This window comes from Atractosteus spatula, chromosome 6 (assembly GCF_055471065.1).
Source record: "Atractosteus spatula isolate fAtrSpa1 chromosome 6, fAtrSpa1.hap1, whole genome shotgun sequence".
NCBI classification, from domain to species: domain Eukaryota; kingdom Metazoa; phylum Chordata; class Actinopteri; order Semionotiformes; family Lepisosteidae; genus Atractosteus; species Atractosteus spatula.
In genome coordinates, this window is record NC_142711.1 from 22,981,814 (window position 1) to 23,006,778 (window position 24,965).

The window sequence follows — 24,965 nt, forward strand, 5'->3', positions numbered from 1 at the left end:
ATTGTGAATCTAAAAGTGAATATAATCCAGTGCTTATCTGTGTCTCTGCATGATTGTGAGCAAGTATACTTGTTTATTTTTGTTTTGCTTCCATTTCACATTGATGTTTCAGTGAGGTAACACAGAAGCTATGTTTGTAGAAGGTGTCTGAATTATTGTGTTGAGGACCAAAAGAAAGGTTACTCTGACATCAGATAACAATATGTTCTGATGTTTTGGAACCCAATAATTCTCTGGTAAGTTAAACATTATTATAATGTAGTAGGTAAAGATTCACAGTGTTCTTTGCAATGCATTATAGTCTTGTGTATCACGTGTAACTCATATTGAGTGTGTTTTGGGGACTTTTCTTGGTAAAATACCCAGTAGTCTGGTCTAGCTTTTATATAAATCTGGTATGTCAAAATATGTTACTACACACAAAAAATATAATTTATTGAATAAGTGATTAAGGGTTCTTCCCACTCAGATGTTCAGATAAAAACAATTTTGAGCTGAAACTGCATGCGTGACAATCCTACATAGTCATGATCAGCTCCACACAGACCAGATCTGAATGCAAACATTCAACTGTTTTATCCTGCTCTTATTATTGCCAAATTATTTAAAACAACCACTGCACTGTTTTTGTCAAACCTCATGAGAAAGCTTTGCAAAGTGAATTTGAAAAATATAGCTAGTGTTTATTAAAAACAAGATATGATTAGCATTCTAGATAACAAGATCTGAAAAAAGCATAAACCCCAAATTTCTCACTGATTCTAAAATGTATGCAAATATTGTGGAACAATTGCATGTATTCTAAAATCAATGTATTTAAGCAACAGATTTCTGTGTTATACACTTCACTATACAACATTGCTCACTATCACTATCTAATGTAATGTAATATCTGTTGTCACCAAAAATTATAGTGAGAAGCCAGGAGTTCATTTTTGGATTCCAGAAGTATTCTTCTGTGCTGATACCACCCAAAATCAGGACATTGACTTGGCCACTTAAAGATGTTCACTTTTTATATTTAACACACTCCAGTATAACTTTGTTCTTGAGCTTTGGATTATTGTACAACTGAAAGGTAAATTTTTTGTCCCAGCCTTGGGTGTTTAGCAGGTTTCCCCCTAAGATTTGCCACTACTTTGCTCCATCTATCTTCCCATCAGTCCTGCCAAGCTTAAGCCTGATCTACAGTAAGTATGGGCTGGTGTTTTCCACTTCTTAACGATTGGCCTCACCATGTTCAAAAAGTATTATGAGTTGAATATTTTATACCCATCTCCCGATCTGTGCCTTTATGCGACTGTATTGTGAAAGCTCTTGGACTTTAGATTAATTTTTGATTGAAATTCACTACCTGAGAGACATTACAGAGGTAGGTGTTATTTATTCTGAAATTAAGTGAATCACTATTATTACACACAGGTGATTTTGTGCAGCTAAATTAATTTAGGTTGGCTACAGCAAAGGGCTTGAATACTTATCATGATGCAATCATGATTTTCAATTTTTCTTCATATTATGTTTACTTCTTTTTTTGTATTTAGTGAGTAAGAGTCGGTTGACTGCAAACACTAAAGTAACAAAATGTGAAAACTCCTTAGGGGTTTGAACACTTTTGCAAAGCACTGAATTGCTAATAGTGGTATGTATTGGTTAGTAATTATAGGAATTATATGTATATAAATGTATATGGGCACATTAAATCAGACTAGCCTTTTGTTATTATGACTTTGTCAGCTGAAAAACAACTTATGTCACTTACTATCATAGGATACTGCAATAAATTACTTTAAACATCTACATTTTATTTTCTTATGACAAGATCATCTTTTAACTTCCCAATCAAATCATATTCATTTTAGTCATTTTATTTGGTCATCTTTAAAAAGAACGGCCTCTAAATTGCATTTCCTAAACAGATAATAAATTACTGTGCGTATCTAATTAAGAAGTTATATTAGGTAACTACCAGCTCATCCTCTTCCAAATAAATCATTTAAGTGCATAACTGTACAGGTTAGAATAGACTATGATCTGGCTGTTGGAAGTGTGTAAAGGTGCATTTATGTCTGAAAATTCATATGCTGTAGAATGATGAAAACGTGTGAAGATTAGTGAGAATGAAAAAAAGAGTGAGACCTACTGTAAAAAGGTAGTTATAAGACTTGTGCCTGCATATTTGTTACGGTTCAGTAGAGTGTATTTTTGTTGGATACTTAAATGTTTTTCTTTAGTGCCATGTTTTTTAGAAAACTTCAAATCCCATTGAAACTGTGGGGAAGGAATATCTTCCATTTCTCCAAGGGAAATCCTGATGATTTCCAGTGAATAAAATAATATGACACATACAGTATAATTGGGCTCCACTACCAGTGTTGCTACTCTCTACTAGAATATGTATTAACTGAATAAAACTAGTTGTATGTAAGGTAAATCTTTAGGGGGCTTTAGAAACTGGGGAGTTTTTGTTGGTGTGTTTTTCTATCCTTCAGGATAAAAAGCTACATGTGAAGTTTAGAAGCTGTCAGGAGGGGTGGTCTTGTGTGAGCTGTGGTAGATTTCATAACCTTGGAGATTTGACAGTTATGGACTGTAGCCAAGGGGTTCCCAGCAACTCGCTCCCGATGAACTTGAGTCATTAGTTTGGCTCCAGTGTCGGAATTTTGAGTAATATATTTTGACACTTAGATTTATAAATACAGTGGTAGCAGTGCCATAAATACTGACAGGTAAATATAGAATGCTATAATAAATCATTTTTACCTTGTACGCAGCTTTAAATCAAGTGCAATTTTCTGTTCATTTTCTTCCTTTTCTTTTTGTAATACATACTCATACATATCTATTAACATACACATACTTCACATACCGTATATACAGTATGAACAGAAAATTATTATATTTTTAGATCCTGTGATGCATTTAGCTATCGAAATTGTACAATTTCAAATAGATTAAAAAGCACTTTTCAAAAACATTTGTGCAGTTAATGTTTAATGTTCTTTATGAGCTCATAAATGTTCTCCCCATGGTTTTAAACAAATTCCCATGCCTAAATGTTCAGTATCAGTTTTTGTTTGCAAATGGATTCATTTTTTGTGCATTTAACCTTGGGTCTTTTGCTCACAGCTTGAAATTCCACAGTGTTTATGTGGTTATTTTTACCTGTTGTTTTTTTGTGTGTCTTCTCATATTTTCACCTCATGTTTGCATTGGAATTTGAAAACAAGGAGGAATGAATCTCGAAACAGTTTCGTTAAAATCGAAAAAAAACGTCCTCATCATCGAGGAACCGGCAAGAAGCCGTGGGGGGGGACTGCAAGAACCTAAAACTGTGGGAGCACAGATAGGAGAGAAGGTGTCCAAGCGCTGAACACTTGCAGAGAGAGGGTGAGCAGCTGCAGTGGAATAGAGAGTCAGAATTTGTTTAGCTAAGAGAAAGGAGAGGAAGAAGATAGAGCCTATTGAGCCGACAGCTACTTACTGTAAGTGTCAAGACGGAATAGAACATCATGGGCAGTGCTCAGTTATCAGTCACTCCGCAGTTCTGTCGAGTAAGAAGAAGGGAAACTTGCGTATACAGGTTCCAGCAGGGAGTGTTGTGTACTGGTGGAAGGCAGCTGCAATCGGGAAGAAATGAATGGGGAGGGAATCCAGGGCAAGTGTTAAGCTCAGGGAATAAGGTCCAAATCTGACAGAGGACTAAAAGAGCGGAATGGTGATGCAGGGATATATACTGCAGATGGCGAGGAGGTGCAGAGTGGTAAGGGGAAATTGGGAAGGAGTGCTGACTCCTTTAGATACAGACTTTGCAGTAAAAGCATCCTGGGGCTGAGGAGGAAAAGGGTGAAGAAGAATTTACAGCAAATGATCTATTTTAAATTGTAAAAAACAAAAAGACTGGAAAAAAACGTATAATGACAAGATATTTACAACTGGCAAATGGTACAAGTATAGTGTTCTGCAAATATATGTGAACACCTTAAAAGCTTTTAATACACTGAGATTTGCACACAACAATGTGTATTGACCACAGAAATGAAGAATTTATTCTTGGGGCTCACATGTATCGGGAGCATGAAATACTGTTGAAAATACCTGTGGCTGTTATTGATGTGTATTTTTCTTCCATCAAGCTCTCTCTGGATGGTAAAAAAAAACCGCCGCAATCCCTTTATCTAACTGTTCAATTAGGCTTTCGAGACATTCTTGCCACTATCATCACCTGCCTTTGAGACTTGTTATGTGTGCAACTTTTAGTCTAAAATGTATTGGAATCTAAAATCTGCTACTTTGGGGGGTTTCAAATGTAAATATAGATAACAGATACAGTTTTAATTAGGTTTCTGCTTGTTTTCTTGCTTTTCAGATTTTTGTTTGAATTTGTATATTCAATAAACAACTGATGTATGAACTACAGTATGTTTACTATCACATTAATCACAAATGACAGATGACACCAAACACCTCTAACCAGTAACAAAACATTTAACCATTTAAGAACAAACTTTCAATAAACACTGCTCATTATTTATTATAGTTTTCGAAGTTTGGAACACATTTACTTTCTCTTATTTTACTCAAGTCATTGAGAGCAATCAACAGTTTTGCTAAGTAAGCAATACCAGAATTTGATCAATGATACTGACAATATCCATAACTTTTTTGTAATGTAGTCCTATGCCTTTGTTGATATTTACTTTGTTTATTTTATTGTCAATTCTCAGAATTGTGAAGTTGTCTTAGAAAAGAATAAAACAAAAACTTCAACAAAGTGCGTCAGTTGAACATTTCACTCGCAGCATTGCAACATTTATGACATCAGCGCCAAGTTTAAATGGAATTTTCCATTTCGCCATGGTGCGCCCTCCAGTGGCAGCATTAGAGTATTTCGTCTGAACTTGCTTCTTCTGACTTGGTTTGGCTAGCACTTCCATCTGGTGGTTAATTCTTATACAGTTGTTGGACATGTTTTCACTGGACTTCAAGTGTAATTTTGATTTACGTAGAATTAAAAAATGGAGGAACACAACGTATTGTAACTTATTAGACTCTAGTATGACGATTAAAATAAATATTCATTTAACGAATAATAATAATGGTAATAATGTGGACATTCCATTCAAGGCGCTTTACATTTAAGCAAAAAAAAACTCAAAAGCTTTTACTGTAGGCTTACAGTACTGTATGTTGACATCAAATACATTTTAACTTGGAATTACACAGCAAAATGCAGGAAAACTATATTTTGCATTGAGACGAAACGGTATCTGTGTGATCGTTTGCACAGACGTGAATGTATAGAGATCGGGTAATGTCGAACAAGAAGAGGAGGAGGAATTCCAGAACAGCGCACAACCTGTTATACAGTTTGTACATTGTTGGCTTGTCGTTGAAGGAGTAAAGAGTTGCCATTTTTATTAAATTATTCGGTTGACACGTCTAAGCAGTGTATATTTATACTTATTCAGTACAGCTGGGCATTTTACTAATGTAATTTGAGTGAACTGCCTCGCTCAAGGGTACAACAGCAGTTCCTCACCCACGGTTTGAACCCACACCTGTCCAGTGAGTGTAGTTCTGGCTCCAAAGCCTTAATCACGCTTCTGCTCTGGTGTCGAGTTTTGACACATTCACACAATACCACTGAAACCCTGCATCTGGCACAGAGGTGTATGACAATTTATCACTTTCTACTATTTCAGAAGTGACATTAGATTTAAACTACCTGCAGACATTTCCGTTTCAAAGCTTAATGCGCCACAGCTAACAAAATTCACTAAGTTAGAATGAAAACCAGGGGAAACGGGGACACCGCAGGGTCATGTCCGGATTGGGAAACACTGCCCGAGATAAATCAACTGTCATCCACGTGTGCTGCCTCGCCGCTCGGCGGCTGCCGAGATTAGATCAAGGTCGCAAGCGGACTCGGAGCTACACAGCGGCGATCTCCTCTGAACCCTCCGCCCCCGGAGACCTTGACACTGGCTAGCTTTCAGAAGGTTGATGTCACTTTCGCAGCATGCTCGGTGCTGCAGAGTCCTGTTACAAATCGTCGAAAGGACAAGTTTACTGCAACACGTGCTAACAAGGTGACCAGCTATACTTTGCAGAAGATGAAAACGTTAACTGTTTTTGGAACATTTTTTTGAAGCATTTAAAATGAATGCCACATCATTTCCAGCTGTTTGGCGTCAACAGCAGTGAATATAGACTTGATGAACTCACCATCTATAGTCTATAGTTATGGCGCAAGTTATTGCAGCAAACAATACGAATGAGAATTGATCTTCATACTGGGATACGTCCTCAAATGGGCATCCTATTCCTGATGTAATACAGTACTGTATAATGTCATGTTAACATTACATACAACCACCTGCACATAGTTTTTGGTCCCTCAACCTTACTGCACTGCGGTTACATTTCTTTCTACAAAGCTGAGGAACGTTTTTAGTTCAACACATATTTAAACAAATTATTAAACACTTTGTATACAGCACAAAACGCTTTTTAAATTTCCCTTATCTGACACGCTTTTCATCTCGCGCCGTGGTTCCAAATGCGTAGATATTTCTGAAGCTTAGAACATAAGAAAGTAATACTGTTTATTGTAAGTTCATTGGATAAATTATGAATGCAAAGCGATAAACAAGAAGAAAGGAATAGAAAGGAAGCCAGAAGGCAGAATCCAAAACAACTGTCAATGGTCCAAGTTTGCTTTTGTTCTTAAGCTAGTTTGGCTCCACCTTGTGGGAAATACATGTATTTAATTTAACATAGATGCGCCAGAACGTCTGTACTAACAACTAAATGAACGCTGTTGAGCACCACCAAAAGTGGATCTTTTCTTCTCTTTTTAAAACTCAAAAATATTTTATACACCATAGATACTACATTGACATATTATTCTGTAAAGAAACAATCTGTACATCTCTGTACATTCTGCACACAATTGTGTCACTAAAATTGTATTTTTCCACTCGACAAGCAGTGATACTTAAGATTACCAATGAATTTCAGTTGTACACATTTTTTCCCAGACAATGGTAAAGTACTGTAGATATGATTAAAACATAGGCTCTAATTTTATGCTACTTAATAACTGAATCTTCTTCATAGTTTATTGGTCCTTGTGTTTTCCTGTGCTTGTAGAAAACGAAATCCCTTTCTTTCTCTGTCCAATCTAGTGTCTTCATTTAATACAGTGTGTTAATTACTGGAAAATTGTCAACAAATTATTGGTATAGGTAACATTTAAAGTATAATAGGTATGAAATAATTCTCAGAGTATTCCTTATAGGTGCTTGTTACTGTGAAACGCACTGTGCAGTATAGTTTTAGGTCAACATGATTGGAGTAAAACGGTATTCCCCCTGTTCGTGTTTATCGCCGAAGAGGGCATCTGCTGGTACTGGATATCGCTGTCTGTCTGCAAGTCTTGGAATAATTAGTCGAGCAATCCTAATTGGATTTCATTCTGCAGACTCCCAAATGACGTGATATCGAATTTATCCGTACCTGGACTTTGTTCAGCGATCTCGCTCGTGGCTATTTTACCGTGTGTGGAATGGCGAGCAGGGGAACAACCACAATCTCTGGTATCTATAAACAGAAAAGGACATGACCTCATGGAAGAGCCCTTCCTGCTTTGACCCACAACTCTTCAGACGTTGCACAAGTTGCATTTCCTTTCTTGATTGTTTTTTTGTGTGGAGAAAACAGTCAAACAATGCCACCCAACACTGCAACAAAATAAGAGGTCTTGAGAAATGTCACAAGTAAGAGAAGGCCATGTGGTCAAAAAACATTTTTTTTTACAAAGGAATTCTTAATTTAACTGTATAGTTTGAATTATAATTAATTTCTGTTTCTGGTGGTCTGAATTCCTAACACAATAACTTTTCTAAAAATCTATGAGTCTTTACGATAGGACTTATCATATTTATGATAAAAGTCTCATCTATGTGTATTGTGAGATTCAGAAATCTTCTGAGTCTAGTTTTTGAGCTCAAATGCTTCACTTTGATGTTTTTATTGGTAAATTATATACTATATTGTAAGAATACATATTATATTGATATTTTAATTTGCTTGATTATACAGATAAAATCTAACCCATAATTATCCATATTTCTGTCCATATGAACCTATCATCCTTCCCACGGGGTGACCCCATCCCTCTCTAGAAACAGGGGACCTCAATAACCTCTTCCAGATAGCTGTATGAAGGGGTGGAGACAGAATGTTTTAGATGGTGTTTGCTGCTGTCCTCCAGCCTTGAACAGTCTCTTCCCCCGTAAAGGGTAAGGGGTAAGGGCAGTAAGGACCTGCGCAATAGACAACCCTTTATACACATTGGGAAAAGAGAAGGCGCACTGACATGCAGAAATGGGGATACAGGGACGTCCGGTGATGAGAGACCACCCTCTTAAGTGCAGTAATGCTAGTCAGCCAACCTTAAAACAGACAAATCTTGGAATGAGCTGTCATTCACAAAAGACACACTGAACGGCAATTCCCGGTATTTCACCAAAACAGTGGATGAAATTTGAAGACAGCAGCCCCCGGAACATAACCAAACACTAACGCCCTGTGTAAAAAGGACAGAAATGTTTTCTTTAAAGTTTCACCGGAGTTTGTCTCATCTGAGGGACAAAGGTTGTGGTTATACTTTTCTGACGAGTCTTAAGTAACTTTATTTTAAAACAGACAAACATGTAAGTCAAATTGATTTTGTATTTGGCTTGATGTCCCTTTGTGCTCTTGCAGTTACACATTCCTTTTTAAAAGAAGCATTCAGGAACAATAGTTGGCGAGAGAATCTCAGCTGACTCAGGAATCACGACCTGATGCCTTCACTGTACCACCATTACTGTTAATTTCAAAATGGTAAGAGAATAGGAAATAAAAGACATAGATAATAACATGGTAAAATCCTTTTAAAATTGTCATCCAGGGTTGGGGATCTTGGCTCAACCAGTAAAGCTTATTGACCAAATGCAAGGTTGAGCTCCACAATCACAAGTCTGAGCCACTGGCCATTGGTCTTGGGTCATATCAGCTGTCTTTGACAAGGATTCTCCAAGCTTCAACTGTATATGGTGTAGTTAAGTCATTGTTAAAATTAAAAAAGGATTTTATAGGAATTTCTTTTACAGATCCCATCTTATCGTATCTGTAACAATCATTTTGTAGATTTTGGATGAACTTGGACATGTTTGCTGGTCTCTGAGTCCAAGATACCACATGTCCCAAGGTTGTCCTGCAAATATTCATTGTCATGTATGGTGAGCAGGGGCCCCCAAACTATAACTGTCACATTCTCTGATTCTGCTTGCAAGAAACCCATGGTTACACATGTGTTGCTGATGGAATGTTGTCATGTTAGAATTAGCCAACAAGAAGAGCAGAAGGTGAGGTCTCAGGCCCTGACCAGAGTAGTATTCTGCAATCAAGTTTGCCAACAACCACTATAAGTAGAGTTCTGTACCATCTAGACTACCCTGCCTGCACCATCTCACTTGAATCACAGCATACAGACAGAGACCTCCCCATCATTTCACAGAGAGGTGTGGTCTCTCAGATTGTGGCCTATATTGATGGACTATGTTTGGCTGCGACACCTTGCCAAGCTAGAAATTGCTGTCCATTAACATCTCAAATGACAAGTGTGCAGATTTATATAAGCTTGTTACTTATCAATGGCACAAAAGCATTGTCCTCTTGATAAGTTGGACATATTGGCTCCTTTCTGTGTTTTTCATACTTCAATTACAACAGACTTGACATGCAACAAATTAAATCACCTCATCACCTCTTCCCAATCACTGTCACTAAAGAGGTGATTTAGTGCAACACTGAAAATCACTCAAATTAATCAATCACTCATTATTTTTCTAAAAACATATTTGCATTAAAAGAGTAAGATTTTCTTTTGATGCTCAGGTTTTGAAATAAATGGACCTGTGATCAAAGAGATTCATTGAGGGGTTGTGTCTCTCTGTTAAGAAAGTGAAAATGCTTAATCTTATTCAACCTGGCAATATTTGACTTATCTGTATGCAGGGGAAAAGGGTCTAATTTGATTCTTCTTTTACAATGTTTTTGAACTACAGTATACTGTATACTGCAAAGTCCTTACAAATAATTGCTAAGCAAAGCTTGATTTGTCGTGTGCTGGATAAGTGCCACTGAATACAGAATAGAATAAATAGGTGGAATGAATCTATTTGGAGAAGAGCTGAGCTATCATTTGTGATATTCTAATTAACTTGTCTGAGGTCCAAAACACGTCCACGGATGAGATCATCCAAACTATTTTTCTCTGTAAGGTTGATGTATACTTTCTCTTATTTCTATACAATATCATCCAATTTAAAGTGTTCAATTGGATTATATTGTAAAGAAATAAGAAAAATGGTACCTTTCTTTTGTATTTTTTAGTCTTATGCTGTCTGAAAAAAATTTTTCTATAAATGTTAGACAGGAATAAAACATTCCTTTATTTCACAGCAAGAGTGTTCGTGTTTTTCATGTCTTTTAGAAAAGAGTATGAAACGTTTCCATCGTTGGATTGCTTTAGATATCCTACCTGAATACAAACTGTTTGGGAATAATTGCAGAATGCTGGTGCAAAACAACAACAAGGGAAATGGAGAGCAGGTAAATACAGAAACAAGGATGTCTCTATGACCGTGAGCTCTGCACCAGAGGACAGTTAGCATGACATCATCTTCCTCCCAGAAATACACACTTCCTCTCTTTTAATAAAACAAATCAAGCTAAAGTACAGAATTTACATGGATCTCGGCCTTTGAAGTATGAAGTATGCTGGTAACTGCAGTATCATCCAGGAGAATGAACACTATGATTTCATGTTCAGACAGTTTTCTCCCAGCTACACACCAATCAATTCTCTTGATGTTTCAACTTCTGCAAATCCAGAGAGTGTCAGAGCTACCAGAGCATGAAGCTTTTCTTTAACTGAATGGGTAGTTGAGTCTCATTAAAAAGGTAGAGCCAGGAGAGAGAACATGGGAGGAAAGCCCTCACTTCCTGAAAAGCTTTGCAGTCTATAGGTCTGAGTTAACCCCTGTTTTTAAAGTGTATGTATTTTATCAAGCAACTCAGTGTCACAATCCCCATCCCTCCTCTTAAGGGCGCTCCAACCCTTTCGTATTTTAGTTTATTACGTGCACCTGTCCCCTGTTTGTCTGTCATTATTTAAGCCTGGTGCTCCCGCTATGCCTGGCTCAGCATTAGGAGATGGACGCCTGGAAGCCCGCCTACCAGCGGGTCCAGGAGAGACCCGACGGCATAGGCTTCATCACGGTGTCCTGACCATCTGAGTCCGGGGCTCGGAGCGCCTGGCCTCGTTACCCTGGTTTTATTCCCTGTCCCTGTTCCGGATCCCATTCCGATTTTAACCTTGTTTGTCTCGTCTCAGATGGATCTCCCGGTTCCTAGACTGCGCCCTGGATTCCCCCTAGGACTGTTTGGACTCGTTTGCCTCCGCCACGCCTCCCAAGCACTGGATCACCGTCGTCACCACCCCTGTCTGTCAACCCGTCTTAATCCTGTTGTACCTTTCCCTGATGCCCTTCTCCATTAACTTCCAGATTATACCATCTGCATAGGGTCCTGAACTACGCTTCACTCAGGGCAGTGCATATGGTCGGTGGAGTAGTAGTTGGCACTAATGCCTCCCAGTTTAAGGCTCCTGGGCAACACATGTTGAGGTCTTGCTCGGTGTTCAGTCATTGGAGTTTGCACCTTGTCAGTGATGACCTGGCTTGCTCTGCTAGTGATCTGTCTCTCACTTTGTTTGCTCTTTACTTTGCTCACTTTGTACTGACCTTTGCTAGCCTGGGGTGTCTCCTCATGTCTTCCTGGCTCCGAACCCTTCTAGCTCGATCATGATTTCAGGAACTTCCCTACAGAGCCTGGACTGTGTTTTCTCTACTCTCATCTCCTGTCTCTTCATCGCTGAGCCCAACACTTGGAATCAGCTCAGGTGTCAGGGCACTGTAACCTTCAGGATATACCGCACCATTACACATGTATGTTAAGTTTCACTGACTATTCTAAGTTCTCCCTTTCTGATTATGGTTCAAGGAGATTTCAGGTGTGCTGGGGGACAGCCACCACAACTAGTATCTTATTCCCAGCATACAGACAATCAAACAAACACATTGGGCCTAATGACCTCTCTTTGGTGATCTTTCTGATGTACAAAGGTTCATTAGAAAGCTCATCAAAGGTCATTTATCATGATATATTTAAATAGTTGATCTTTTAAATTTGGTTGATACAGTGGCATGGCATTTAGCACTGCTGCTTTATAACTCTTGAGTCCTGGGTTTGATTTTTTTGTGTGGAGTTTGCATGCTCTCCTTCTCTGGTTTTCTCCCACTATCCAAAGACATGCTGTTTATGTTAACTGGCATCTTTAAGGTGTCTTCATTATGTCTATGTATCCTGTGCCAGGAGCCCAGTGCCTGCTGAGTTAGGCACCAGCTCACTGCCACCCTGTATAGGAAAAAATGCCTTTAAATGTTTTGTAGCACACTGCATATATGTTTTGACCTGACCGGAGAACAATACATCAAGTCCATTAGTGACCAACACATAAAACAAGCACTTAAAAAGACTGGAATGGTGACACACTTCGGTAAATACAGAAGGCAGAAGGGGCCTGACTCAACACAGTTCTTAGTACAATAACCGCTGTGGAATGACATCTGAAGTTACAGGTTTGCTCTAAATCACATTTACTATCCAGGGCAACCTGTAATCATACAAAGTGGTGCCTCAACAACTGAAGGCTCCCAGCTGTGTGACACAAGTTCTAACACTCCTAGATTCTCCCATCTCCTACGCACTGCCCACCTGCAGCACCCACAGCAAGGACAGGAGGAGCTGCAGAGGGTTGTGTTGCTCTTCCCTTGAAGAGGCTACTAGTGAAAAACACTTTGGTTTGTGTTGCCAGATCATTTACATCTTTTAATCAATGTGCTGAAACAACCAATGTTTAGATACGTAATAGAAAGTGTGGAGGCATGGTGGCACAGTGGTTAGCACTGCTGCCTCACAGTGTTGGGACCCTGAGGTCAATTTCAGGCCTGGGGTACTATCTGTGTGGAGTTTGTACAGTATGTTCTCCCTCTGTTTGTGTGAGTTGAATAATATTAATTAATAATTGCTTACATTAACTTAGTGCTTTTCTGGAGACTCCACTCAAAGCGCTTTACAGGTAATGGGGACTCCCCTCCACCACCACCAATGTGCAGCCCCACCTGGATGATGCGACAGTCATAGTGCACCAGTATACTCACTACACATCAGCTATCGTTGGTGAGGAGAGCTGAGTGTTGAAGCCAAATCATAGATTTAATCATGGCCATGATTGGTAAAAGCCAATGCGAAATTTGGCCCAGATGCCAGGGCTACACCCCTACTCTTTTCGAGAAACGTCCTGGGATTTGTAATGACCACAGAGAGTCAGGACCTCGGTTTTACGTCTCATGCGAAGGATGGTGCCTTTTTAAAGTATAGTATCACGATACTGGGGTGTTAGGACCCACACAGACTGCACGGTGAGCGCCCCCTACTGGCTCCACTAACACCTCTTCCAGGCAGCAACCTTAGCTTTTCCCAGGAGGTCTTCCATCCATGTACTGACCAGGCTCACACCTGCGTAGTTCAGTGGGTTGCCATCCTGTCCAGGGAATACTCTGCCTTACTTCCATCTCTTGGCAAGATAGCCTCTGGCTCTCCCATGACCCTAAAATGGATGAAATGGGTTAGAAAAGGTCTCAACAGAAAACTAGACAAAAGTGTATTTAGATTTGAGAAAATAAAATATTTATTTACCCAAAAGGTTATGTAAGTATGGAACAGTCTGCTCAGCCATGTTGTTCAAATGGATACCCTGGCTTGTTTCAAGAATCAGCTGGATACAATCTTTAGATGAATTAGCTACTAAACTCCAAATGGGCTACATGGGCAGAAGGTCCTCCTCTTATTTGCAACTTTTCTTATGTTATTAGTGCTGAAGAGGTGTATTCAGTTGGTGAGGTAGCAGGTTATGGTTGGGTTTCATTCATTTTCAAGGGTGCTCAACATGCCAGTGTAGAGAGCTGTCATTTTCACTTTATGTTTAAATATTTCGCTTAGATCAAATAACTACCGAATAGTTCTAGTTTAGGTATATGTAAATGACTGCATTTGTATTTTTAATGTTAACTTTCTCCACAGGACAGCATAATGAAAGAGGAAAAAGGAGACAGAAGGAGGAGTCCCGCAAAGCTAAAGATGACATAACCACAATAGATGTGTGCAACCTACAGCTTGTGGAAAGACCTAAGAAAAACAAACCTAACAGCTAACTTAGATTCCAATCAAGTAAAAAGAGAGCAGCTCAGTACTTTTGTGACCTGACAAGTCAGTTCTTCACTCTTCACTCTTTCCAGTAACTGAAGAGAGACTAATGTGCTATTTTATGGATGGGATATTGAATGAATAACAAGGTGATGTGAAGCTGACTAGATAAAAACCCCTTTTAATAAATAACCCCCTTTACTGCTAACTACTGACAATGCTGCCGAATCATTTTATAGATTCCTGATCATTATCATCAGCAAGAATTTGAAAATGCGTCTGTAAACACACTATGAAAAAACATTTCTGAATCAAATTGGATTTACATCCTATTTCATTTTGTAATGAAGACCTGCATACATAATAAACAATGGCTGTGTCATGTCAGGGCAGTTCTGCCATCTTTGCTACAGACCTACATAGGTGACCTTTCATCTCTCAGCTAGATAACAAGCCCTTACTGGTAATCGGAGCTCCTCAAGGTGTCACAGTCAGCATGAAGGTACATCAGTCTTTATCTTTTTTAGCAGAGGGCATTGTGTCTGATATGCTGCCCATGTTAGGAATCCAATAAATACAGAATACAACATGACAGTAGCAAGTGAGGCTGAGGATTTCACTGTCTCATTTCCAGAACTGTCTTCTCTCTGCCATGCAGGACACTGTTGTGGGGCAAATTCCTTCTGTCCATGCGTTTCCTAACCGTTTCATCCAATTTAGGGTCACAGGGGAGCCGGAGCTTATCCTGGCAAGCAATGGGCGCAGGGCAGGGTACACCCTGTATGGGACACCAGTCCATCGCAGGACAGACACATACAAACACACACTCGCACCAGGGCCAACTTTCCCAGCAGCAAATTAACCTACCAGTATGTCTTTGGATTTTGGGAGGGAACTGAAGCATCCGGAGGAAACCCACGCTAACATGTGGAGAATGTACTAACTCCAAACAAATAGCACCCCAGGTTCGGAATTGAACCCAGGGCCTCGGTGACTTGAGCTAACCTTCACAATTACAACCCACACAGAGTTATAGCCCTGATTAGGACCCTTATATTCAAAAGATCTTTACTAGCTGAGTACTTTACTGAGGCGCACTACTCTAGCATGATATGTACAGAAAAATATATGTAATTTTGAAGGCCACATGAATAAAAAATGTTACTTAAAAAGTGAAACCTCTATGTCTATGCAACTGTCTGAATTCCAGAGAACACAAATTCTCAGTTTGTGAAATGAGTATGGTAAGGCCCGTTTGGGTCTCTCTAATTTTAAACAAATCCTCACACAGCTACTTAGAGGAAATGGCCCCCGGTATCTGATATGCAGTTAATGGCTGACTAGTAACAGTAATTGGAACTTAACTACTATTGAACTTTCGTTAGTAGTTTTCTTTATGTGATTCACAAAACACATTCCTTGCAAGTTCCTTAAACCACTCAAAAACAAAGCAAAGGCAATTCTTAGTTTTTGTGTTATACTAATCTTTATCAAAGTCACACAAATCTGACATTTACCATGTAAACATTATCTGCAGAGAAATCTGAATTTCTTTAAAATGTCTTACAGTAGGAAAAAGAACTACTGTAAGATTGACGATCTCCAACAGTCTGTGGGTGAACAAGCACGCAGATAGCAGATGGGTTAAGCTAATATCCCTTCAATTATTACAGCTTTCCCACGTGTGATAGAAAATAATACTTAACACCAAGTGAAGAGTATGTGATGTCCATAGACATCATTTATATGCTAATAAATAAGGGTTTCCTTTCTCTTTTTCTGTCTATTTATTGGCACAATTTACTTTGATTATTGGAATAATAACATTACTAATAGTTGGGCAGCAGGAAATGTGACCAAACTTTTTTTTTAAATAATCCGAGATATCTTTTTAGAGGCCTTCCCCACATTATAATTTATAGGTATTAATCATTTTTTATCCTAGCGCCAAAGACACTTACAAAGTGCTAAAACAAAAAGAAACATTTGTATTCATATAAAACAGACTACAACACCTTTCTGTGGTGTCCAGTAAATTACGTGTAACATACAACCGTTCTAATATTTACTTAATTTACAAAATACGAAATGAGTATAGCTATTTTAATAATAAACGCAGTTACGACAAGAGAAAAACTTCATTTCCAGGAGAAAAACGTAATAACTACATATTACGCTTGAGCCCTCCATTCTTTCCTGTCCAACACATTTTTAGGCTCCCAGCAGCGAATTTTGCAGAAGCGTTACCACCCACTTGAACCGGAACCTTTTCAATCAAACTGCTTCGACTGTGTTGCCTCTGTTTGCTATGTACACTGACAGCAGGAGCCGCGACGCTTGCAATGTTTCGCTAACATCCTCAGTTTACATTCCCCTGTTAATGGGCTTAAAATGACGAGGGGATAACAGCAGACCCCCTTTCGTTTTGTTTATTTAGATCAATCACGACAAGTAAACCAGACTGCTGCGTGGGTTGTGCAGATTTCAGTGCCTGCTTAAAATATCAGGAGGGCAGAAAGAAAAGGGAGAGGGTTTCAGACCTTTCTCCGATTTCTTGCTCTTTTTTCTGTTCGCAAATGGCTTTGCATTATTGCTGCTGCTGCTGCCGCTAGCTAGGACCGGACGAGGGTGTATAACTGATCGGATATTCTGGTGTTGCAGTTCCACCCTCGGCGCCCTAGCCTTCTCTTTCAAGACCAGCTTCGGTCTGTGCTGCCAAGCAAAGCTGAAGAGCACTGAGTATATTAAAAAACAACCCTAAAAATGGGGAACACGACGTCCTGCTGCGTGTCCTCCAGCCCCAAGCTCCGGAGAAACGCTCACTCCAGGCTGGAGTCCTACCGCCCGGAGCCCGAGCTCAGCCGAGAAGACACGGGCTGCAACCTTCAGCACATCAGCGACAGGGAGAATATCGACGGTAAGACGGCAGATAAATCACCATGTCTAACGTGAAAGAAAAAAAAATCCAGGACCGCTAAAACCAATGTCGATTTCGTAAATCCAAAGCCCCTCCTTTTTGTTCGGCATATATTTTGTGAAAAAAAAGAGGACTAGTTAACAGCGCTGTGAGGTTTGCAATTGCTGAAGATTCTTGAAATTATTTTTTAATTCTTAAGTTGTAAGAATTGAAACCGTGAAGATGCTCAAAAGCTCGAGAATCGTATGACTATTAATCAGGATCGTGCTTGTTGTCATTTGTATCTGTACAAGCGAGTAGAAATTGTGATTTATTTTTTGGGTGGCCCTTGTGTTTTGCAAACAAGCGACAGGAGCTTTGACACAGACTGACAAGTCGATTAGGTTGGCTCCTCAATGTTGTCATCCCGCTGTGAGCATGAATTTTATTGCATCTTGTTTTTTTAAGGTATCGGCGCTCTGATTTCTAAATAATAAAGGTTGTTCATTGTTTGATGTACTTAGTTATTTACATAGCGGTGTTTGGGGTTTTATATTGTTATCCATCTACCAAACATAGACACTACCTCTCCATATGTTTGTTTCACATTCATAAGTCAGTTATTACATGGTTTTGTCGTGAAACGTTCCCTACCGCGAGTGATTTTACAACGAAGAGCCTTGATCTGTTAAAACTTTTTTTTCCAATAAGAGGAATCGATAATTTGTTGTTGTGGACCTAGTTCAAACCAGGTTTGCGGGCGGGTCCCCGGGTTCTCCTGGGTCTTATTGGTGAGAGCCCAGCGTCCAGCCGGTTGTACGGTGGGTAGTTTCTTATCTGATTGCATTTAACTTTTATTTAAGATGTGTGTAATCTAAACATTATTTACTTCATTCAGATTGGCTTGTTTATAAATATGTTATGGCATAAGGCCGTTTATTGTTTTATTCTGAAGCTAAATGTTCCTTGAACATCCGATACCCTAAAGGTTAATTTAAACTGCGACTTCAGGGCACTCCCATGACTGTACTCCTGTGTGTAATGATTTTAATCTCCATTCAGTCTTGTAAGATCCGTTAAAGAACTACATGTTAATTAAAACACTTCTAAATTTGGTTACAAAACCACAGTATTAGTGTTCGTAGCCTATTATTGGCCCTGTGCTTAATTGCTTTGTAAAAGTCAGAAGAATGAAATCATTTGTTAAAAGCGACAATAAACCCTGATTACCTCCGGATTTTTAAGTAGCATTTACAGGCTAACGAGGCTATGATAAACTCACTAGTACATCAATGAAAGTTCCTTTATGAAAATACTCTTTAAAATCAGAAGGCACTCCTTTTATAGAGAAATACATTACTGCAATGAGGTAGATTAATGTTAAACAGTTTTATAGCTTCAATTGATCTGAAGACTGACAAAAAAAACAACAATGAATTGCACGAATTACTGTTACTGAACGTATCTTACCATTTCATCATGTAAAAACAACTCTCCAGGTTAATCCCAATTAAAGAAGTCGGCCAGTAGGATTTTTTTCCATTAATTTTACTACTCAGTGCTTGTAGAATTTTACTACTTAGTAATACGCCTAAGCAAGCAGTAAATATTTCTTGGTGATTCACAAAACATAGAAAGTTAAAAGGCATATCATTTAAAGGCGGCTATTGTAGCGAGTGGTATTGGTGGCTTTCCCATTTTCTACACAAAATTCAATTTTTAATGTCTTTTTTGGAACTTGTCTATAAGCTTGTCCTCTCAGTACTGGTGCCATTCTAGACAAGTAAATGGCCTGTCACACTATCCTTGTTGTATTCTAGGACAGCAGATCCTAGAAAAAATCATCACTATTAGACACCTCCCTTATAGCTTCACTAGGAAACCTCTGAGGTAAATTTTCTAAACATTGCAAAAATATGTTTAACATTTAATATAGTTAGAACAGGTAAATCAGAGTGAATTAAGTTATTACCCTTTGTATTACTTTGTGTGCTTTTCATTTTAAACCTTACTAAATAAACATTGAGGTACTGTAATATTAGTTACTTGGGCTTTAAATGGTTTTTAAACTGAAAGAAAATTTTGACAATCGCATAGCAATCAATATTTGCAGCATAAAGTTCAAAATTAACTCAGTGAAACATTACTTCCCGTTTGTATTGTATGATTAGCGATGCAAGGGGGAAAGATTTATTTATTTGAACTATTTTTTTTCCTAGTTTTGATTTTCTGCCCACACCCAATTTGCAGTCGCCAAATGTTTCTTTGTCTCGGCTCACAGCAGCGACTCCAGTACTGCTGAAGGAGAGAATGAGGACTGAGGGACAAGCCTCAGTCTGACCTGCCCTCCTATTGAGACGCTGCTCTTTGGTCACTCTGCACGCTCAGTGGTGCCTGACGGGAGAGTTAGTACTGACTGGATGAGGGGTGCGTTTCTCTCTGACATCACATCTGGGTGCTCAGAAAGCTGGCCTTTGATGAAAAGCTGAGAGAGCCCTTACTGATTGCTGTCTGCCCTGCTCTGGCGATACTTTACTAACTCCAAGTGGCTGCAAGGTGAATCCCAGTCAGTAAGCTGGGGTTTCCTAAGCAGCAGGCTACAGACTCGGGTTCTAGCCTGAGACCTCTGGGTCATAGTGCTCCACCTGCAGCAACCGCCTTTTCATAGTTTGTTGAGCCACTCGACAACCAAGCACATTTTAATTTTTTCCATTTCGATCAATTTAATCATTTCGACTTCTACAGTGAACTGAATTTGGCTCCTTCCCAAAGTTTTTTTTCTGTGTAAATCGAGCTGTGCTTTCCATACCACCACATATTCCTTAAGACGTTCTTACTACTTCTTGTTAGATAGCTTTAGCAGTTGCATGAGAAACAAGTGCCACATGACACATACAAAACATTCTTGATGTCATTTCAAACTGAAGCTGCCTTTACGTAAAACCTCTTCGGTACACATAACTTAAAAGAACAGTTTTAGCCCTTTAGCAAAGACCATAAGATTAGTTAGCAAGATGCTTATCACTGGAACACTTAACATTTGGCATTTTTTTGAGGAATTGTACTGGCCTGATCTGTGGCTTTCTTGCACAGGGCTGAGCGCAGCTGGATTTTAATGGAATGAAGCAGGGAAGGGATGAATCACAGCATGGAATTAGCACTTGCATTGTCAGTGAGATTGGGGAGCAAGAAGTCCTGGTTCCAATAACAGAATCTTTATTCAGAAGAAAGGCAAGTTTATAAAACCACTGGCCGTGTCAAGGATCTGATAATAGGGTCTGTGTTTACCATGAAAGCCTTGCTTATAAGAACACGTTCTTATATATGGGAATCCCAGTCTGAAATACAGCCCTTTTTACTGTTCAGCAGGTAAAACTATGAACTTACCTGGCATGACTAAAGGTACCATATTGATTGTAATATAAAGACATAAACAGAGACGTCTGTGATTTCATTTTTAGGGGGTGAGAAAAGGTCTTCACCCAATTTATATTTTATTGGCAATTTTAAAATATGTTTGTAAAATATTTTGATTTCTCTTTAGAATGATTTGTATTAGAGTTGTAGTATAGTAGTCTCTTTGTATGTTTTTAAACTATATTGATCTGTGTGAATTACTTTTTTTCGAAAGGATTGGATATTCGCTTTTGCACAAGTTACACAAATCAGAATATTTCATGTGCTGCAGCTTCTCTCTTTTGTATCACTTGCATATTTGTAGGCACCTGTGCTTGTTAGAATTGATTGAAACATTGTTCAGTGCCATCTGTGCTTATCAGAGGCCTTTATCACTGACCAGAAAGTGATAATTTGCTAAGCTTCTCCAAATATTTTATCTCAACAATTCTGCTTTGTGAAATGCATATTTTCAGTATAATTTCTTTCTCTGTGAAGAACATTTGTCAAGCAGACATGGCAAAAATACTCTGAGAATCCCATATGTCTAGATAGCCTGTGATAGCTGCATATAGTTTCTTTCCAGAGTGGATTATTCAGTATTCGATTGCTTCATGTTTATAGTTCTCTACCGAAGCAATAAAGCAAATTGTAATATTTCTCAGTTAATGTATTTGTCTCTGTGTGTGGGAAAGTGCATTTTGTGTTGAGTCTCAGATGCTCTATTCAGCACAAACTGTTGTGGTACTATGGAACAAATATTGCAAAGCTGATACCCTGGCTTCATTCAAGATGAGATCGTGGATAGGATCATTAAGAAACACTACTAAACGGGCTACCTGGGATTAATTATCTAACATTGTATGAAGGCAGAGAGTTAAAAAAAATTCTCTGGAAAGTGGTCCAGGTTAATGAAACTTAATCTCATGCTCTAGTGATTTCTGAGTTATTATGATGTAAATGTCAGTGAGCCCTTTTGAAACCTGAAATTTTGGAACCTCCTCGAATTCTGAGCCAGTCAAGCTACAGGTTGCAATCTGGAGTTTTTGCAGCAGAGAATGTTGTGGTTAGACCAGCTGATTTGCAGTCCAAGACAGTGAGGTGCTCTGTGTCTTCTGGTTGGCCATGGAATGAGCTGTCTGCGTGTTTTTGTACATTGATGTATCTCACACGTAATACCCTTCGCCAGACGTGTTCTCGGTCTGTCTGTCAAATCAGTTTGTCCTAGAATCTCCTTTCTATTGCCATTCTGGGCACTCTGGGATAGCCAATAATCAGGAGCAGCCTGCCATCGAGATTGTGATCATTTTACCCTGTTGAAAATGAAGCCACTCTTGCGGTTTTTCCAAGTGCTGCTGTTTTTGTTCTGAGTTTCTCTATTTCTAGTAGAATGTTTTCCTTATGAGATGTATATGTACATTGTGATACATAAAATTTTATACATTATAGGATAAACCTGACTTTGTAAGACTGATTACTAATGGCTTTCTGATGCAGGCTAACTAATGCCAATAAAACACTTTCATATTTCTCTACTGTGTATGTTGTGGTACCTTTTGAAAAAATAAATCTTTGATTGTGTCTCTAGGAAGCCCTTACTTTCTGCTTGGTGTGCTTAATTAGAGGCTAGACTGGTAACTGAAATTTAAGTAAGGAAATAAGTGATTATCCAGTATATTTTTCTGTGTTTCCTCTGCATTTGCCTTTTGTTTGATAGAATGGGTCTGACCTTCTGTTTTTGATGAATGCTCTGTGTCTCCTGAGGACATTCCAGGGGAAAACATCATAACGTTTCCCCATTTGGCAACACTGCCTTTACAGAACAATCAGTTTGGTCTGTAAACTGGCTTTTTCATGGACACAATGGAGCTATACGCTTGAATAGCAGAGCAAATATAAAAGAATGACTAGGATACCGCATTTTAAAGAGCTAGGAGTTCACTGGTTCATTTTGTACAAAATGAAAGTATGGTGCAAGCTTAAGGTCATAGGAAAACAAATGCAAACAATACTGCTATTATACTTCCTGGTAAACAATGTTCACATGCCCATCTGGATACAGTATGTGGGACTTCAAAGGTTTGTACAGCTGATTTATGTATTACTACCTCCAGTATGGTTTGAGATGGTTTGATTTCTTTTAAATCTTTGGCATTACTGAAGAACCATCAGACACAAACTGACGAATTTGGTTTCAGATAGCGACCTGGTTAAATATGAATTTGCTCTGAACATTCTTTTTGGAAAATGAAAACACCACTGTTTTACGTCAGTAGTGTGTAAGGAGCGTACATAATTGACCTCTGTATAGGTTTGTTGATTGTTTGAATAGTATTATTCCTTGGGATAACAAAATTCTGAGCTCAAGTCATGTGATTTTATACAAACGCCAGGTGCTTAGTGTTTGATGTTTGTGTTGAGACAACATTGAGCTGATTAAGGATCTGTCTAGCCATTCAAAGAGAGATGATTTTAATTAGTGCAAGAACAGCTCAAGACACACCATGCCCCAGTTAAGTAACAATAATCACCTTGTTGCTCTCGGCTTGTTTGAAGATGACCATCTGTGAGAAGTCTTGCGCAGGGAGCGGGATGTTCTGCAGAAACCAGGAAACCAGCTCGTCTAAGAAGAAATAACATAAGAAAATAACAAAGGTTACAAGTGCCCGGAGATTATACTGCCCATCTAGCTTTTTTGATTGCAAGTGAGGACAGGCCACTTCCTGGAAAGCAGAGGACTGGTACACTAGTCTAGGACCGCCACATCCATTCAATCCCGCTGTGTAATCACTTTCAGACTGCAGTGGCTATGGTAAGGAAAATCCCCAGAAGAAATAACGTGCACATTAGAGGGACAAAGGTAGCTCACCTTTGTCATGGGTGAAATCTCCCTTGCTCGGAGGTAATTCGAGGGTAACGCACAGTTTAAGAGATTAAATCACTGTCTTCCAAGGTGGTTTTCCAAGAGAATGGTGGTTTTCCGAGAGAATGGTACAACGTTTTATTCACTGACGGGCGTATTGGCCATTTTGTCTTTGACAGACCTGATAGAAGATGTGAGGATACTGTGCTCAGCCTAATTTTGACTGTTGTGATGTTCAAGATAGCTGCTGGGGTGATGGAAGTGTACTGATGCCTTTGATATAAATTGAGGGCAGCCTTACTGCTCAGTGATACATTGGGAAAGTATAACAATCTCAAGGTCTGCTTGTTGTCCCATACCTCTCCTGTTGGACCTACTTGGTAATACCTTCAGCGAGAGACAGCCATTCACTTCAGCTGCACAGGAAGAGGGCAGGTGCAGTTGACACCCATCTGTGTAGACACTGATCAGGTTTATGTATGATTACTGCTATGGTTATATTAAAAGATATAAAAACATTTCACGAGGAATGACAGCAGCCAAAGCTTGGGAGAAATTAGAATCGTTTATTGTGATGTGGAGATTTGACGTAACCCGCTTGGCTGAGGGCCAACCTCCCGGCCGTTGGACGGGGAGGATAGGACCCCCATGCGACCAATTGGGTAGCTACAAAGGTGGAGAGGGGGTGGAGGAGGGATGCAGAAAACGAACGAGGAAGAGGAGAGGGTGACGTTTGATATTTATGGAGACCGGTTGCTTACGTCAGGATTAGTGAGAATTGCAGCAGCTGTGTTGAATGAGCGCGGCTGCCTTCATTCCTCCCGAACTTTCATTAAAAACTCCATAAGAAAATTTGCAAATGAGAGGAGACCATTTAGCCCATCTTTCCCTTTGGGTTCTCAGTAGCTAATCAGTGGATCTCATCCAGCCACATCTAGAAAGAAGCTGTGATATCGTCTTCAACATCATGGCTGGGTTTCTTGTTCCAGACTCCCATAGCAAGGGCCTTGTAGGTCTTTATAGCTGCCAGTTACTTCAGCGTTTACATAACTGGTCAGTCCGTGAAATGGATTTATCTAAGAGCAGGTTGTCTTTCCTTCTGGGATAATCTGGACAATCAGTGTGTGTTTGTGAAACACTACGGTCTGTCTATAGTTCAGGGGAAACTTGCTTTGGACTTTCCTTGCAGCAGTATTTGTCATGGGATCTGTGTGCCTGCCAGAATGTGCCTGCCACATTGCACTAAGTCCTTTTCTTATGTTATAAGGCTTGACATTTATTTTCAGGCTCTCTTTGAGATACAGTATTTAAGACCCTCTCATTTACTGTTAACAATATCTCCAAAGGTAAAAGTGCATTCACAGTTCATTGTAATATTGTTAAATTAGTAGCTGTTGCAGTTGTTGATCATATTTAAAATGCTTTAAA

At 39.2% G+C, this 24,965-nt stretch overlaps 1 protein-coding gene across 2 annotated transcripts in view; it reads left to right on the forward strand.

The window, feature by feature from the left end:
- The first annotated feature begins 17,088 nt into the window (after window positions 1-17,088).
- The window catches only part of ccny (cyclin Y), a 92,024-nt gene continuing 84,147 nt past the window's right edge, over window positions 17,089-24,965 (forward strand). For both annotated transcript variants that reach the window (XM_088919106.1, XM_088919107.1), the window contains exon 1: window positions 17,089-17,299. In XM_088919106.1, the coding sequence (XP_088775232.1) occupies window positions 17,146-17,299 (154 nt within the window). In that variant the 5' untranslated portion in view covers window positions 17,089-17,145. The remainder of the gene's footprint in view (window positions 17,300-24,965) is intronic.